At 44.2% G+C, this 16,940-nt stretch overlaps 1 protein-coding gene across 4 annotated transcripts in view; it reads left to right on the top strand.

Moving 5' to 3' along the window:
• Positions 1 to 813: 813 nt before the first annotated feature.
• DLG5 (discs large MAGUK scaffold protein 5) overlaps positions 814 to 16,940 on the top strand; it is a 95,754-nt gene continuing 79,627 nt past the window's right edge. For all 4 annotated transcript variants that reach the window (XM_063434200.1, XM_063434201.1, XM_063434202.1 and 1 more), the window contains exon 1: positions 814 to 1,614. In XM_063434200.1, the coding sequence (XP_063290270.1) occupies positions 1,317 to 1,614 (298 nt within the window). In that variant the 5' untranslated portion in view covers positions 814 to 1,316. The remainder of the gene's footprint in view (positions 1,615 to 16,940) is intronic.

A 16,940-nucleotide genomic window follows, 5' to 3' on the forward strand; every position in this document is an offset into this window, starting at 1 on the left:
TGCAAAAGTATAAATTGTTGGGAATTCAGAGGGAATTTTCAAATTTCAGACCATTAAAGATCAACTAAAATTAAAATAGCCAAACTGGGGGAAAAAAAAATCTCCAAATTCCTAAAATGTGAAATTCATTATGATGTGTGTTCACTAAACTCCGATTTGTTGTAGTCACACTTCAGGCCCACAAATAGCAAACTGTAACCAACAATATTTTCCCATAAAATATATTTCGAGTTCAGCTGAGTAAACCCATATGATACAATGTTGTTTATAAATGTATATCAATTAGATAAAGGGCAAAAGTAAGATTTTTTTAAAAAATTGAAAAAATATTTATAATTTTAATATTTCAAATAATATTCAACGAACATCTATGTAAAGTCTGATCGTCTTTATTTTCCTATTGGCAACAACCACTGCCAAATCTGGCAATCTGGCCCATGAATCTGACGCTCTACTAAAAATAAAACAAGACAAAAAAAAAAAAAAGAAAAAAGGATTTGCTTTTCTATCGATGTACATTGTTTAGAAAGTTTATTTTAGTATCTCAGCATTGCTTATAAAGCGACATTTAAAGTGGCAATGGTTACAAGCTGGTATAGCTGTCTTTATTTACTTAAGGTTTTATTACAATGTGTGTACTTCGGCTACAAAAAGAAAAAAGAAATACATCCATAGAGAGAGAGAGACAAAGAGAGAGTGAGTGAGTAAATATCCACAGTGATAGAGAGAGGGGATGGGATGGGAGAGAAATAGGAGGGAGGAAAGTGTAGACACAGAGAGGAGGAGACAAGAGAGGAAGGAGAGAAAAAATCCGACTCTTAAAGAGACACATTGTTACTGGCAGTGGGAAAAGCAGAGATCAGAGAGTTTAGGAGCAGTAAACTGGAATAAGGGAAGGAAAGCCTTTAGGGCAGACAGCAGAGAAGCTAAGCTCAGCAGTCATGTAGCAGGAAACAGATCCTAAGTACATACTGGGAGGAGGGAAGGGGGGAGCATTTTTTTTTCCTTTTTGCCGTTTGATAACTAGAAAGACTTTGGAGGCAGAAAGGGGGACAAGGAGAAGGTTTTTTGGGGTGAGGTACAGCATGCAGCCCTGCAGCCCTCCCCAGCTGAGCAATATGGCTGCGGCTTGCAAGCTGGCTGGGCTGTGTACAGGCGGAGGGTGCAGCAGGGCAGGCTTGTGTTTAGCTCAGGCTGCAAGCTGGAGACTCCTGCTGGGCCTGTAACTCAGGAGGACTCCACGCAAAGCCACAGACTTTCGGTGGAAGAGGAGGGAACAGCAAGAGTTAGGAACAGTCTGCTTCCTCCTGTCCAGGATGGAGCCTAAACACAAAGAGTTGCTGCAACAGTGCCACCAGAACCTGGTGGAATCCATCAGTGATGCAGACAGACTTCTCAACGTTCTAGAGGAGGCTGGGACCCTCACTCTTAGGGACAGGCAGGAACTGGACAGCAGCTGCTCCACCGGACAGGACAAAGTGGACCTCTTACTGAAGATGCTTCTGGTCAAAGAGAGGGACCACTTCCAAGATCTGAGGGTGGCCTTGGAGAAGACCGAACCCCACTTGTTGTCCATCCTGTATTTGAATGGTTTAGGGACTGGAGACACTGCAGGTGAGGCATGGGGAAACCCCACAAAACATATATTGTATTTAGATTTTTATCACTGTACTCTTCTTACAGGTATGGGTGTGATTCATGCCCCCTATAAATCTGTTCTTTTGAATGGCGTTACCAGATCCCTTGGTTCTGGTCTGAGAAAGCTTATTCTCCAGTTTACTGTGATTGCGATGCTCCAAAATGTAGGGGGATTTAATTAAGTATAAGTCTAGTTCTTCCCCTGACCATTTACGTGCAAGTAGTGGCAGTTTGACAACACAGGCAATGTTGAATGTGTTTTTTTTTTTAGTTACAGGGTCTCACTTGCCAAATGCCATTACAATTGCTAGTGGAGTAAGTGGCTACTTACAGGTTTTGTGAAAGAAACAATTTAGACTGACAGCAAGTTTTTTTTTTTTTTACAAGAGGTTCTGCAGCAGCTGACTTACAGTTATACAAACTATCTTGGTTAGGGTGGGATAGTAGGTGGCTGTAATAAAACTTTGTATTGACCATAAGAACCCATCCATTCTCTGGGTATTATGTTTATTAATTTATGGGTTCCCACCTAGTCACTATGCCAGAATTACTCAGATTACATATCTTAAGGCCAGGCTTATGATCATCATCATATGTACAACAATGGATGCCTGACCTCTTGTGTAAAACATGCTTTGTCATGTGCATATTTTGTGTGTGCAAATATAACTGTCATTTTGTGTGTAAGTTATGTACAGCCAACAATACGAGAACTGCTTCTTAGTATCAGATTTTAAAAAAGAATTGTTTTGAAATTAGGAAAATTCCCAAATTAAGTAATGTAAGGTTTTTTTTGTTTTGTTTTTTTTTCACATTTGTATAATTTCACTATTTTTGGATCCAGTATTGCAAGAGCAGAGTTAAATAGAGACACATTTATGAAACAGATATTTTTATTTAGTAGCTGACCTTTTGGTAGGATTTTGTATATGACATTAAAACCCTTGCTATCTTTACGATTACCCCTCATCCCCAGTTGTAGGGGATGCACTGACTATGTCATGACTGTAACCTGGTATTGTCAGAATAGAATTTTAATGGTGGTAGTTTCATTCATTTTTTCTTTCATGACTATAACTACTCACTATTGCGTCTGCTATGCAAGCCCACACATTCTATACAATTCGTTTTGTAGTAAGCAATGACATGTAAAATGAAATCTTGATATCTTGCTGTAAGTTTCTAAACTTGTCATGCGCAAAAAAAAATTAAATTGGCAATCTTGCACCGGGTCCTTAGGGAATGTCACTTTAAGTTGCATTTTTCAGGATGGTCCAAGACTCTTATGATGTTGTATAAACAACAAATAAGATCTATCACGAAAAAAAAAAACTACACATTTTGGGTTGAATGTATGGCTTTTTTTAAAGTATGATTTTAAGAATGAGAAAGTTGGTCTGGTCTGGATCAGTAATAAGTCAACTCAGGTGTGCTGTGTGTGAAATTCACTAATCAACCATAACATTAAAACCACTGACCGTTGAAGTGAATAACATTGATTATAACTTTACAAGGGCACAAAATGCCTTGGCGACTGGATCAGGGCATTTTCAAAATGACAAGTCTTGTTGAGTGTTCTCGGTTTACAGTGGTTAGTACCTACCAAAAGTGGTGCAAGCAAGGACAACCAGTGAACTGGCATCAGGATCATGGCCTCCCAAGGTTCATTAAAGGACCACTATAGGCACCCAGACCACTTCAGCTTAATGAAGGGTTAACCCTACCTGCTGTAAACACTATTGTGAAGAAATGACTATATTATTCGATATTTTGTTGCATAGTTCTTGTTTTTTTTGTGTACGTTTCATTCGGCAGATGGGACTGCCGAACCGAGACCACCCCTGGCTCACTTAACTTCAAAGCCGGCATCACTTTCACCCTCTATGTGTGCGGTCAGCGTTCGTACTGTCGAACGCCACGTGGCAGAGAAAACCGCGGCCATCTTTTTTTCGCCAAACAAAGGCAGCGGGACTTGGTCGTCGAGTGTCTGGAACTAAAATCGGACACTCGACTTCCCAAACACCGGTCTCCATCATGCGAACGCTGGAACTAGTGATACCGATTAGCTAGGAGAGCGCTATTCGGTACAAATATGCACACGAATGAGGGGAACAATCGCTGCTAGGAGCCAGGGGAATTCATTCGGTACTTTTATGCATTTCTTCCCTTTTTCTGAAGTGACCGGCAAAACCACACGAACCTCTGGAACTATTTTGGGCAGTCCGCCCCCAGTGGACCGGTCACAAAGGACTTCCATACTTTTTGCGAACCCCTGAACCGATCCGGGTGAAATTTGGATATGTTGGTCACCCGGATCGGGGCTATCAGGGGATATAGTATTTGTGGGGATACCCCAGGTATAAAGGGGTGTTCCAGAAATTGGGGAAAGTGGTGAATTTTCAGCCTGGAGATAATTAGGTTGTCACTATATCAGACCTGATTATCTCCAGGACTAGGGGAGGGAACTGCCTGTTTGTATTGGGTGTGTTTTATATTTTTACTGTCCAGGATTGGATAAATGTTACTCCTCCCTGTGGGATGTCCCCTTGCATGGGGACCTGCATAAAAAGCCATGTGTGTGAATAAACGTTAGTTCTGCTTGTATCCTGAATCTGGACTCTGACTGTTATTTTGGAATTCGTATGCTGTAACAAGGGAATTATCTTATGCAGCTGTTATATTCCGTAGGGATTTCGTTCCTGTAACTACCGAACCGGACTCTCGCTACCTTAGGCTCTGACCGTCCGGGAGGAAACTACCGAACTCGGTTTGGTTAAACTTGGTTTCCTTACAACTGGTGGCAAGCGGAGGGATTCGAATCCCGAATGGACATTGCAAACCAAGCAAGGGAATGAATGGCTCAGCAGTACCAGCTACTTAAAAGAACCACACTAAAGGATTTACTGGAAGCTCGAGGCAGAGTGGCAAGTAACAAGACAAAAGCCACGTTAATTGCAGAATTAATACAGAGCGATAATACCAGCAACACAGAAATGGATCAAGAGGAAGAAAATGCGATGCAAAAGGACATCCGATGGATGCTCAGTCTGTTGGGACCCAACCCAGCTACAGAGGCGGTTCTGCAGGTCATGGCACAAGCCAGACAATCGCAAAAAGAGTGAGAGGACCGGGACAGACCGTCACAGGGGGATTTACTACACTCCCCGGGAAGTACTGGGGAAATACCAAAGAAGGTAAACTATGCAGCCTTTAAATCTTTCAATGACAATGAGATGGAAATTGACAGTTACTTGCAAGACTTTGAACGCCAATGTGCACTGGAGGGATTAGACTCCACGAAATGGGCTGCAGTCATTAGCAGTAAATTGTCAGGTAGAGCAGCCGAGGCGCTGCGAGCAGTACCTGAGGGGGACATACATAATTATGAAAAAATAAAAGACATTTTGTTGGCCAGATATGCTGTAACTCCGGAGGCATACCGGAAAAAGTTTAGAGATCTGAGAAAGACTGGGAGAGATTCCCATACGGAATGGGCGTTTCGGCTACAACGGGCGGCCCGCAATTGGATGAAGGGCTGCCAAGCAACCACCCTGGAGGATGCTTTGCAACTTATGTTACTGGAGCAATTTTTTAATCACTCTGCAGAGGACATAAAAGACTGGGTTAAAGATAGAAAACCAAAAACTGTGGAGGAAGCCGCCAGGTTAGCGGATGAGTATCAGGATAATAGGAGGAAGGAGCATGGGGTGAGCAGACCACCTTTTAAGCCTAACTACCAGGCTCCAACAACCCCTACCCCTCCTAGACCCGCCATGAGTAACCCTTCACCGAACCCAGCAAACACACCACGTCCCCCTGCAGTGTGTCATTATTGCAAACAACCAGGGCATTACAAGAATCAGTGCCCTCGCTTAAACCGGGGAAGCTGGGAAAGGCAACCCCCACAACAACCCAGGGCAGCTGCTCATTGTGTGCAACAGGAAGGCACAACCGGTGTTCCTAACCAAGAAGAACAGTGGAGTGTATTACACGAGGTCAACCCAGTTCAAGCTGGGGGTGACAACCGGGACCACCACCGCCAATGGATTACCGTAGATGGCGTGGGGGCCCGGGCTCTGAGAGACTCTGGGGCTACTTTGACTGTGGTGCAACCTCACACGATCAGAGCGCAAGCTCGCACCGGACGCACAGTCGCTGTGAGGGTGGCTGGGGGCGCTATTCACAAACTGCCCACCGCTAATATCCTTGTTGATTGGGGTTCCGGGTCCAAACAACTGGAGGTGGGGATTATGCAAGAACTACCCGCCGAGGTTTTGTTGGGGAATGATGTAGGATGCTTGACCTCCCAACTGGCCCGAGACCCCCCTGCTGAGGCATACCCAGTTACCACCCGAGCTCAAGCCAGACTGGAGGCTCCGCTGCACTCTGAGGAAAACCAGGTAAGAGTCGAAATACCCCCCTTACCCGATCCTACCTTTCCTTTCTGGGATACCCCCCAGGGGTTTGAACAAGAGCAGCGTACCGACCCCACATTAGAGGGTTATAGGAAGGCAGCGGCCGTTACCCCAGGGAACAACCCGCACGAAAAGTTTGAGTGGTATAAGGGGTTACTGTATAGAGTGACCGAGGGGGTGGGACAGGGGGCCACCCAGGTCATCAAAAGACAATTAATTGTACCCCGTAAATTCCGGGCTGAGTTGTTAAAACTCAGTCATGACATCCCCCTAGCAGGACATTTAGGGGTTAAAAAGACAAGAGACAGGTTAACCCAAACCTTCTTCTGGCCCAGGGTCACCCAGGACCTCAAGTATTACTGCAGGACGTGTGACGTCTGCCAAAGGGTGGGAAAAAGGGGAGATCTTCGGAAGGCCAAACTTCACCCATTGCCCATTATAGAACAGCCCTTTCACCGAGTAGCGGTAGATTTAATAGGACCCCTCAGCCGACCCAGCCCGTCGGGCAAAAAGTTCATACTAACCGTGGTCGACTACGCCACTAGGTACCCGGAGGCAGTCGCCCTCACCAATATAGAGGCCGAGACCGTGGCCGAAGCCCTTATTCAGATTTTCACCCGAGTAGGTTTCCCACAAGAGATCCTATCCGATCGGGGAACTCAGTTCACGGCTACCCTGACACAACAATTGTGGCAGAGCTGTGGAGTGAAACCCCTGTTCAGCGCCCCGTACCATCCCCAGACTAACGGGCTCTGTGAACGTTTCAATGGCACTCTAAAACAGATGCTAAAAACCTTTACGGAGTCCCACAAGAACTGGGAAAAATTCCTCCCCCACCTTCTGTTTGCCTACCGTGAGGTGCCCCAGGCCTCCACTGGGTTTTCCCCCTTCGAACTCCTGTATGGGAGAAAAGTTCGGGGCCCACTGGAGCTCGTACGGGAGCACTGGGAGGGCAATACAGACGAGGGGGGAGTCCCTGTCGTCCAGTATGTTCTGGAGTTCCGGGACCGTCTGCGGGCGCTCACCGCATCGGTTCGGGAGAACCTGCAGACGGCCCAGGAGGACCAGAGGAAATGGTACGATAGGGGAGCCCAAGATAGAGTACTAGAATTAGGGCAGAAGGTGTTAGCTTTGAGGCCAGTTAAAAAGGATAAGCTACAAGCCGCATGGCAGGGACCATTTAAGGTAGTAGAACGGGTTAGCGAGACCACCTACATCGTGAGCAAATGCTCAGATGAAAGGCTGACCAAAGCCTTCCATGTGAATATGCTCAAACCATACTTTGAGAGAACAGAGGATGTGGGCGCCGTGTGTGCGCCCGCCACAGAAGATAGTGAGGGACTACCCCTTCCCGATTTACTAGACACCGCTCCCTGTACTATTGACCAAGTAAGCTTGGGTCAAAATTTAAACCCCCTGGAGAAAGGTGAGGCCACGCAACTGCTGCAGAGATATCAAGAGATGTTTTCAGCCACCCCAGGCTATACCTCCGCTGCGGTACACCGCGTGGAAACCCAGGGAGAGACGCCACTGCGGCAACAACCATATCGGATCCCGGAAGCAGTGCGTGAGAGTATGCTCACCGAGTTAAGGGATATGTTACAGTTAGGGGTAATAGAACCCTCGCAAAGTCCTTGGGCCTCCCCGGTAGTCCTAGTACCGAAGCGCGACGGTACCACACGCTTCTGTGTAGACTATCGGAGGCTTAACGATCGTACCATAACAGACGCCTACCCCATGCCCAGAATAGATGAGCTCTTAGACCGTATGGCGGGGGGGAACTACTTGACTACCCTGGACCTGTGCAAAGGTTATTGGCAGATCCCCTTGGAGCCTGCGGCCATCCCCAAGTCGGCATTCGTCACCCCTTTCGGGCTATACCAATTCAAGGTTATGCCCTTTGGGATGAAGAATGCCCCGGCTACCTTTCAGAGGATGGCCGATAGGCTCCTGGAGGGGTTTCAGGACTTCGCATGCGCGTATCTAGACGATATTGCCGTCTACAGCCGCACATGGGGAGACCATCTGGGCCATGTGTCCAGGGTACTCCAACGAATCCACCTCGCCGGGCTCACGTTAAAACCCGACAAATGTCACGTAGGTCTGGCCGAGGTACAGTATCTCGGCCACAGGGTGGGCTCCGGTAGACAGCGTCCAGAGCCAGCGAAGGTAGAGGCCATAGCGAACTGGCCCCAACCTAGGACCAAAACCCAGGTACTAGCTTTCTTAGGGACGGCCGGTTATTATAGAAAGTTTGTCCCAGAGTACAGCGCCCTGGCCAAACCCCTCACCGACCTTACCAAAAAGGCCCTCCCCAAACAGGTTTCCTGGACCCCAGAGTGCACGGACGCTTTCCAGAAGCTTAAAGCGGCATTGAGTGAGGCTCCTGTGTTGGCAGCACCCGACTACACTAAACAATTTCTTGTACACACAGATGCCTCCATGTTCGGACTGGGAGCCGTGCTAAGCCAAGTGGGCACAGACGGCATGGACCACCCGGTGGCATACCTCAGCCGTAAACTGTTACCCCGAGAGGTCAGCTATGCCACCGTAGAAAAAGAATGCTTGGCCCTCGTGTGGGCACTCAAGAAGCTACAGCCCTATTTGTATGGGCGGGCATTTACCCTTATGACGGACCACAACCCCCTGGTATGGCTTAACCGGGTAGCTGGAGACAATCCCAGGCTATTACGGTGGAGTCTAGCCCTTCAACCTTATAATTTTACTATGCAGTACCGGCCCGGAAAACAAAATGGTAATGCGGATGGCCTGTCACGCCAGACCGAACTGGACTCCTAAACCGCTACTTTTCTCGGACATCCCCAAGCCAACCCGACAGGGTCTAGGCGGGTATGCCGACCTATGGACTTATAGGGGAGCAGTGTGAAGAAATGACTATATTATTCGATATTTTGTTGCATAGTTCTTGTTTTTTTTGTGTACGTTTCATTCGGCAGATGGGACTGCCGAACCGAGACCACCCCTGGCTCACTTAACTTCAAAGCCGGCATCACTTTCACCCTCTATGTGTGCGGTCAGCGTTCGTACTGTCGAACGCCACGTGGCAGAGAAAACCGCGGCCATCTTTTTTTCGCCAAACAAAGGCAGCGGGACTTGGTCGTCGAGTGTCTGGAACTAAAATCGGACACTCGACTTCCCAAACACCGGTCTCCATCATGCGAACGCTGGAACTAGTGATACCGATTAGCTAGGAGAGCGCTATTCGGTACAAATATGCACACGAATGAGTGGAACAATCGCTGCTAGGAGCCAGGGGAATTCATTCGGTACTTTTATGCATTTCTTCCCTTTTTCTGAAGTGACCGGCAAAACCACACGAACCTCTGGAACTATTTTGGGCAGTCCGCCCCCAGTGGACCGGTCACAAAGGACTTCCATACTTTTTGCGAACCCCTGAACCGATCCGGGTGAAATTTGGATATGTTGGTCACCCGGATCGGGGCTATCAGGGGATATAGTATTTGTGGGGATACCCCAGGTATAAAGGGGTGTTCCAGAAATTGGGGAAAGTGGTGAATTTTCAGCCTGGAGATAATTAGGTTGTCACTATATCAGACCTGATTATCTCCAGGACTAGGGGAGGGAACTGCCTGTTTGTATTGGGTGTGTTTTATATTTTTACTGTCCAGGATTGGATAAATGTTACTCCTCCCTGTGGGATGTCCCCTTGCATGGGGACCTGCATAAAAAGCCATGTGTGTGAATAAACGTTAGTTCTGCTTGTATCCTGAATCTGGACTCTGACTGTTATTTTGGAATTCGTATGCTGTAACAAGGGAATTATCTTATGCAGCTGTTATATTCCGTAGGGATTTCGTTCCTGTAACTACCGAACCGGACTCTCGCTACCTTAGGCTCTGACCGTCCGGGAGGAAACTACCGAACTCGGTTTGGTTAAACTTGGTTTCCTTACAACTATGTTTACATATGGATTAATCCAGCCTCTAGTGGCTTTCTCATTGACAGCCGCTAGAGGCGCTTCCGCGCTTCTCACTGTGATTTTCACAGTGAGAAGACGCCAGCGTCCATAGGAAAGCATTGAGAATGCTTTCCTATGGACTGACTGCGTGTACGGCTCTTGCCGCGCATGCGCATTTAGCCGGTGACATCGAAAGGAGGAGGAGAGTCCCCAGCGCCGAGGGAGCCCGGCGCTGGAGAAAGGTGAGTGTTTAACCCCTTCCTCATTCTAGAGCCCGGCGGGAGGAGGGCCATGAGGGTGTGGGCACCCTCAGGGCACTCTAGTGCCAGGAAAACAAGTTTGTTTTCCTGGCACTATAGTGGTCCTTTAATGCAGGCATTGACAAATGTGCTTTGAATCTAGAAGTCAGGATTTTCAAAGTCACAAATACAATTCCTAAAGGGGCACTATAGTCATCAGAACAACTACAGTTTAATGTAGTTATTCTGGTGTATATATCCTGTCCCTGCATGTTTTTCAATGTAAAAACTGCCTTTTCATATAAAAGGCAGTGTCGCTTTTAGAGACAGCCACTCAGATGACCACTAGAAGTGCTTCCTGGGCCATTTCTGTAGTGTGCAGCACCTACATTGAAACTCTCCATAGTTAATTTAATGCATCTCTGTGAGGAAAAGTTGATTGGCGCAGCATGGTGTTTTGCCGCAAATGCACAATGGTCTCCCAATGGTTTTAATGTTGTGGCCGATCAGTGTATATAGTCCTGGGCTCAAAACTGCTTTGTTTGGCGTCTGCTACACTGAATGATTCCAAAGATTTCACTACGTAAGAACTCCCTTGAGGAGAAGTGAATGCTAAAATAATGCTAATCGTTGTAGGGATATATTTAAATTATTACATAAACCAAATAGGTTGGGAAAGATGGATTATGGAAGGATTATTAATTTAGTGTTGTGTTAAAGGGGCTCTTCCAGATTTTCTCTATTTCTATTGCTGATCCTGCATATGGAATTTTACTGTTGCCATATTATGTCATTCTAACCATAACTGTCCAAAATCACTTAGTTTTCTTTCCAGGTGATTCCTACAGTTTAAAAAACTGCAATGTTTTCAGATTGCATGGTTAAAGGGACACTATAGTCACCAGAACAACCACAGCTTATTAAATTTGTTCTGGTGAGTAGAATCATTCCTTTTAGGTTTTTTGCAGTAAACACCGTCTTTTCAGAGAAAATGCAGTGTTTATATTACAGCCTCGGGATAACTCCACTGGCCACTCCTCAGATGGCTGTTAGAGGTGCTTCCTGGGGCAGTGCTGCACAGTATGCAAAACTGCCATTCACTATATCCACCCTCTGCATAGAGACCCTGAACTTTCCTCGTATAGATGCATTGATACAATGGGGTTATGTTCGGAATCTGTGACTTGCATGGAGGTAAGAAGTACAAGTGTAAGTAAGGCCAGTCTCGTTTGATTAATGTATCTTTTATTTTTGTGTTCAAAGAAGATCAAAGATTGTAATATGCTTTCTAGGAGTTCCACAGCTGTGGAGCAGCAAAAGAAGTAAAGATAAAACTGAAGACAGGAACAATACCTTGTTCATGAAGCACAAAACGTAGAACATGTGTTGGTACATGGAGACTCTTCTTAGATCGTCTAAGATCATGAGTTACCCCGTTGTTAAATTGTAGTGGAAGGAATAACCCTAGACCAATGACTTGGGTATTCTGAAAAGGAACAGTAGTTTGGCTTTTTGAAGTATGCGGAGGAATAATGCAGTGAGGCTGTCTATCCAGAGTGTGCCAAACCAGAGGTGCCAAGAGATGGATAGCTCTTGGAAGGAACGCTATGACACACTGTATTAAATGCATGTGGCATATCCAAGAGAAAGATAAGGAGTAGGTTAGCTTTTTTTTTTTCTGAACTAGTGTTTTTAGGTAGTCTCTCTTTATAAAGATGGCAAAAAAGACAAAGCAATGTAGGTATATGAGGATTTATTTGTAAAGATAGAAAAAAAGCAGAACCTCTTCTATTCTGTGTCCACGGCAGAGCCGATTGAAGGTTGCCTAGGGCCTTAGGCAGGATGCCAGATTGGGGCCAATCCTAGAGGGCTCTATTTCTGTATTGGTGTATGTGTATTGTGTGTGTGTGTGTGTGTGTGGCACGGAGGCTGCTGAGTGAGTCTCTGGCATTGTGTACCTGTGTATGTGTTTGAGAGAGTTTGTGTGCATTTCTGATTTGAGTATGTCTCTATGTGCCTGACTATCCTTGTGTGTAAATGTGTGTCTCTCTATCTGTGAGCATGTGTGTCTGGGAGCGTATGTGAATGGGATAATTGCTTGTGTTGTGTAAGAGGCCTGCTTGTGGTACTTGTGTGTTGTTTATTGTTTGGATGTGTTTCATGTATGAGGTGACTATGTATGATGAATCGTTTAGGAGTTGTCTGTGACAGGGTGAGTTTGACAGGGTGGGGGTGTCCTGTAACAGGGTGAGTGAGGGATGACCATATGAGGAAGGCTGTGTTAAACATATATATACATACATATTCCCCCCCCTGCTGCTTACATCCCGGGCAATAAGGGGGCAATACTGGTGGTCCAGTGAGGTGCATGTAGCAGACCATATTAATCATATACATAGTCCGTGAAGGAAGGGAATCCCTGCAGCTACTCTCTGACTCCCTCACAGAGTACTGGAAGTACTGGTAAACCACGGACCACCAGGGAATCATTTTCATCTTTTGAATCCCCTGCTGACTCGAGGGGTGCCTGCTCAGAGCCGGAACTCCAAGCACAGACAGGGCCCACCGCCTTGGTCGCCTAATGGGTAATTTTGTCTCTGGACCAGGAATCAAGACAGAGCTATGTGGTAGGTGTTTTCAAGAGTAAATGTTACTTTGTTACTTCTTTATAAATTATACCATTAAATAAAACTTTGAAAATTACCAATAGCTTCTTTTGAACTTTTTCTTGTGATGCTCTGTTGTATTTATTTACATTTTTTTTAAAGCATCTGACCATCTTTGCATGTTTTGGTGGCTGCTGGGTGCAGGGAAAGGTGTATTTACCTGTCATTGTCATCCAGTCGGTCTACTTCAGTTCCTGGTGCTTCATCTGCTTGGAGCCCATATCAGTATTGTACTCTGCATGCATGAGAAACTGCAATAATTGCATTGCAGAACAAAGACTGCCTCTATTTGCTGTCACACAGCCACTAGAGGCACTTTCTGTTGGTTAAGTGACTTTTGGTTCCCTAACTGATGCTGGACGTCCTCATACTCTGCATGTGGACCTCTATCATTTGTAAAATCCCCAAAGGAAATCATTGCAGCAATGCTCTCCTATAGGAAGGGGGTTAATGCGCTCACCGCAAAAGCGCATTAGACCCCCGTCGGGTGACGACTCTGTGCCGAGGGCGATTGGCACTGGATGTGGATGAGTAAATAAAATATTTTTTTAACTCTTAAAGGGCTGAGGAAATACACCTTTGCGTTACTTACACTATAGTATACCTTTGCACATTTAAATCACCCTTTGGGTGCTTAGAAAGCAGTAAATGTGTTTCTGTTAGGTAGATCATGTTACATCACACTGTTCTTCACAAACAGGAGTGCACAGTGTGACTCACACGGTGTGGTGCAAGTTTGCTAGTCTTCATGGAGCACTCCTGTAAAGCTATCTTGGACTGTCTAGATTACTGTCAGTAAGGTATGATTTGTCAGGAATGGAAAATGAATTTCACATTGTAGGCCAAAATTTGCCACCCTTGAAATGTTTTCCAAACAAATCATTTCAGTTCTGCCAATTCGGCCTAAAATTTTAAATTCACGACAATTCACATTCTAGTGATTAATATTACATGCGTTGCACTCCTTGGCTGTGACCATTAGTACATCACTGATAAAACAGGAAAGGGGATGAAGGAAACTAGGAGAGTGCAATTCTTTTTTTTTTTTTTCTTTTCAGCGTATCGTTTAAGGGAGAGATACATTTGCCCATGGATAGATATGGATTTTTTTGTTTTTAAGTTTTCATTTTCATCTACATTTTTCTAAAGTGTCACTCAGTGCATTGCTTAGTGGGTCTGCCTGTAGCTGCAGACAGACCCCCAACAACAAGGATGAGACTCTGCAATCAGGAGTGTCTTGTTTACTAATATTGTCCCATAATTCCCTGTCCATGAGGGGATTAGGAAAAAAAGCTTATCCCCGAAGAGCAGTTCCATAGATGATTGGAACTGCTCAATAACCCTTACCACGGCTGCTGTCTGTTTATACACATTGTTTGTTATATATATATATCTATATATCTATATATCTATATATATATCATTATTTTTTTATTATTTATTTTTTTTTTTTACTTCAAATTGCTGCAGCTGTATTCCACTCTCATTAACAAGGTTGGGCTCTAGGTGCTCTGAGCACAATGTTGTTTGCATTAATGCAAAGTGCTTATGGTACATTAACCTTTTAAAGTTAAACGTTGCTGGCTGGGCGTGTAACACACACCAATCCCAAGAAGTGTTCTAAAATAAATTAAATCATGTAGTATAATCTACGTGATGATGATATCTTTTATGGGGAACATAATGTAATCTTGGGAATTGGGAGACAATCCTAAACCAACCTTTAGTTTTGTGGTTTTATTATAATCTCTCCAGAATCCATCAATGCCATTACTTTCCTGCAATTCATACTATTTATTCTGACAAAATAAGGCTGTAAGTAATATCATTCTCTAACAGATCCCTTTGTCATTTATTTTGGATAAAAAAATATCATTAATCTCCTCTAGCTGTCACTCGCACAGCCTACATAAAACCAAACTGATTTCTTTTTCAATAAGATGTTAACTTACTTTAGGAGTTTGTATCGCCTGCTCTGTAAATAGAACTTTAGTGTCAGGTCTAAAAGACTAATAACCAAGCAGGAGATTTGAAATTCTAAATTAAACTAGGGCTTTATAAATGAAGTAATTTAACTCCTAACTGGCAGAGAATGGAACAGTAACATTGCAGGGGAATGATCTATAAACCAAAACCTCTAAATTAAGCTAAAGTTATTTTGCAGCCTATAATATCCCCTTAATTACTCTCTTTGTGATATCACCATGGAACATCTTAGGCAGATGAGTCACTCCCTCTGTAGTTATAAGCTTTTGCAGGTATGAATCTGTATGGCTTCCAGGAAGTGTGAAATCTCTCTTAGCCACACATCGAGATGGGATGGCGCTATGGATAGCCAGGGATCTTCATTCAGTGTTAAAACTTTTCAAATGGTTTAACACTGGGTGCAGGGAAATGGCAGGAGACTCTAGGCACTATAACCAATTTAATGAGATATAATGGTTAAAGTACGCACAGCCTCCCTTTTTAAATTCTATTTTGATATGTGCAGCAATAAGGCAGGTGGTTACTCTGAAGATAACATTTCTGACCTTTGTTTGCAGGTGAAACAAAGACTTGTTAAGTCTATACCGGGCATTAGATAACATATTTATTTCATTATATTGGTAACCGTGAATTTGTGGTTAACCCTAATGGCTCCTAGTAAAGTGCCTCTCTGACAGTCTTTACATTGGGAGAAAGCAGACACATTAAGCAGATCAATGATCAGATCCATTTAACCATTTTGTTTTTTTCAAAATGGGTATTGAATGGTCTAATTTTTATACAAATCAGGTTAATGTTACTGTCCCGTCGTGGAGATTCTGTGTGCTGTCAATCTGTTTTCATTCCTAGTTTAGTCTGTGTGTGTGTGTATGTGTGTGTATAGTCATGGTACATGGCTGCATTGGTGTATGAGAATATGATTAATTTGTATTTTAGTCCTGTGTTTGGCACATGTGTGCGCACTCTGTTCTTTCTCTTTGTAGCAGGCAGCCTGGCTCTTTATTTCACGATGATGGCTGGGGCCAGGAGTGAATCCTTGACCTCTATTCTTTTTTTGCCATTTGTTTCTTTTAATGGTTGCTTTCTACATCAGTGTGCATGCTCCATTTCTGCTCTGCCTTTGTGTGTGTGTGTCCTGCCCCTTTGGCTGCTTGATTTCTTCACACGTACAAATGGCCACACCACTTTACCGGTGACTGTGAGTTTTGTACTTTGTGAGTGTGTGTTTTTGTTTGTTTTTATTCTCTTGAACCCAATTTACCTGTATAAGAACATTTTGCCCAATGCTTGGTTGTTTGTCATGTGCGTAACTAGTCTGCTTATCCTGTTTCAATTTTGCCCCTTTTTTTTTTACTAGTCCCTTACCTGCATTGTCGTCTAGGTTTTTTTTAAATGTATTTATTTAACTTCTCTGTCCATTTTTCCATGTTGGTTCTATGTCATATGAATGTGGTTTCTGCTCCAGGGTGGGACTAGAATTGTTTGTGTCTTTCTTCAATTGCCATACTGGACAAGTTAGTCTTGCTTTTGTTCCGAACTCTTTCTAGTCTTTGTGCCTATGTCCATGGATCGGTTGTCTTGATATCAATTCATATTAAACCTCTGGTTCCCTAGCTCCTATTAAGATTCGTCTGCAGCCATTTTTAAAAGAAAATTATGCAATTTTTAAGCCATTCCCAGAAATGAGAGTAGATCTAAGATGTCATATGCACCATAGGTATGATGGTGTTTAGAGTGACCCTTTCAACCAATTGGTTTTGTTTAGATGGTAATCCCACACCAGACTAACCTATTACCATTATGTTCAACCTCATATTGCGCTCCTTATACCATTTCTGCCAAGTCTACGTTGGTATAGCTGCGAGAGCTAAAAAGATGATCTAGATATACTTTTGAAAAGGAAAACAAAAATTTGCTCTCTAATGCTCACCGTGTTCATACTTATGGACAAATATAACTGATATTGTAATATTATTATTTAGTCAACAGTAATCGATCCAAGCATGTAGCAGATGTTCCTTCTTCAATCTGTCTGACAAAAAAAAAAGGATGTATA

The sequence above is a fragment of the Pelobates fuscus genome, chromosome 10 (genome assembly GCF_036172605.1).
Source record: "Pelobates fuscus isolate aPelFus1 chromosome 10, aPelFus1.pri, whole genome shotgun sequence".
Classification (NCBI taxonomy): Eukaryota; Metazoa; Chordata; class Amphibia; order Anura; family Pelobatidae; genus Pelobates; species Pelobates fuscus.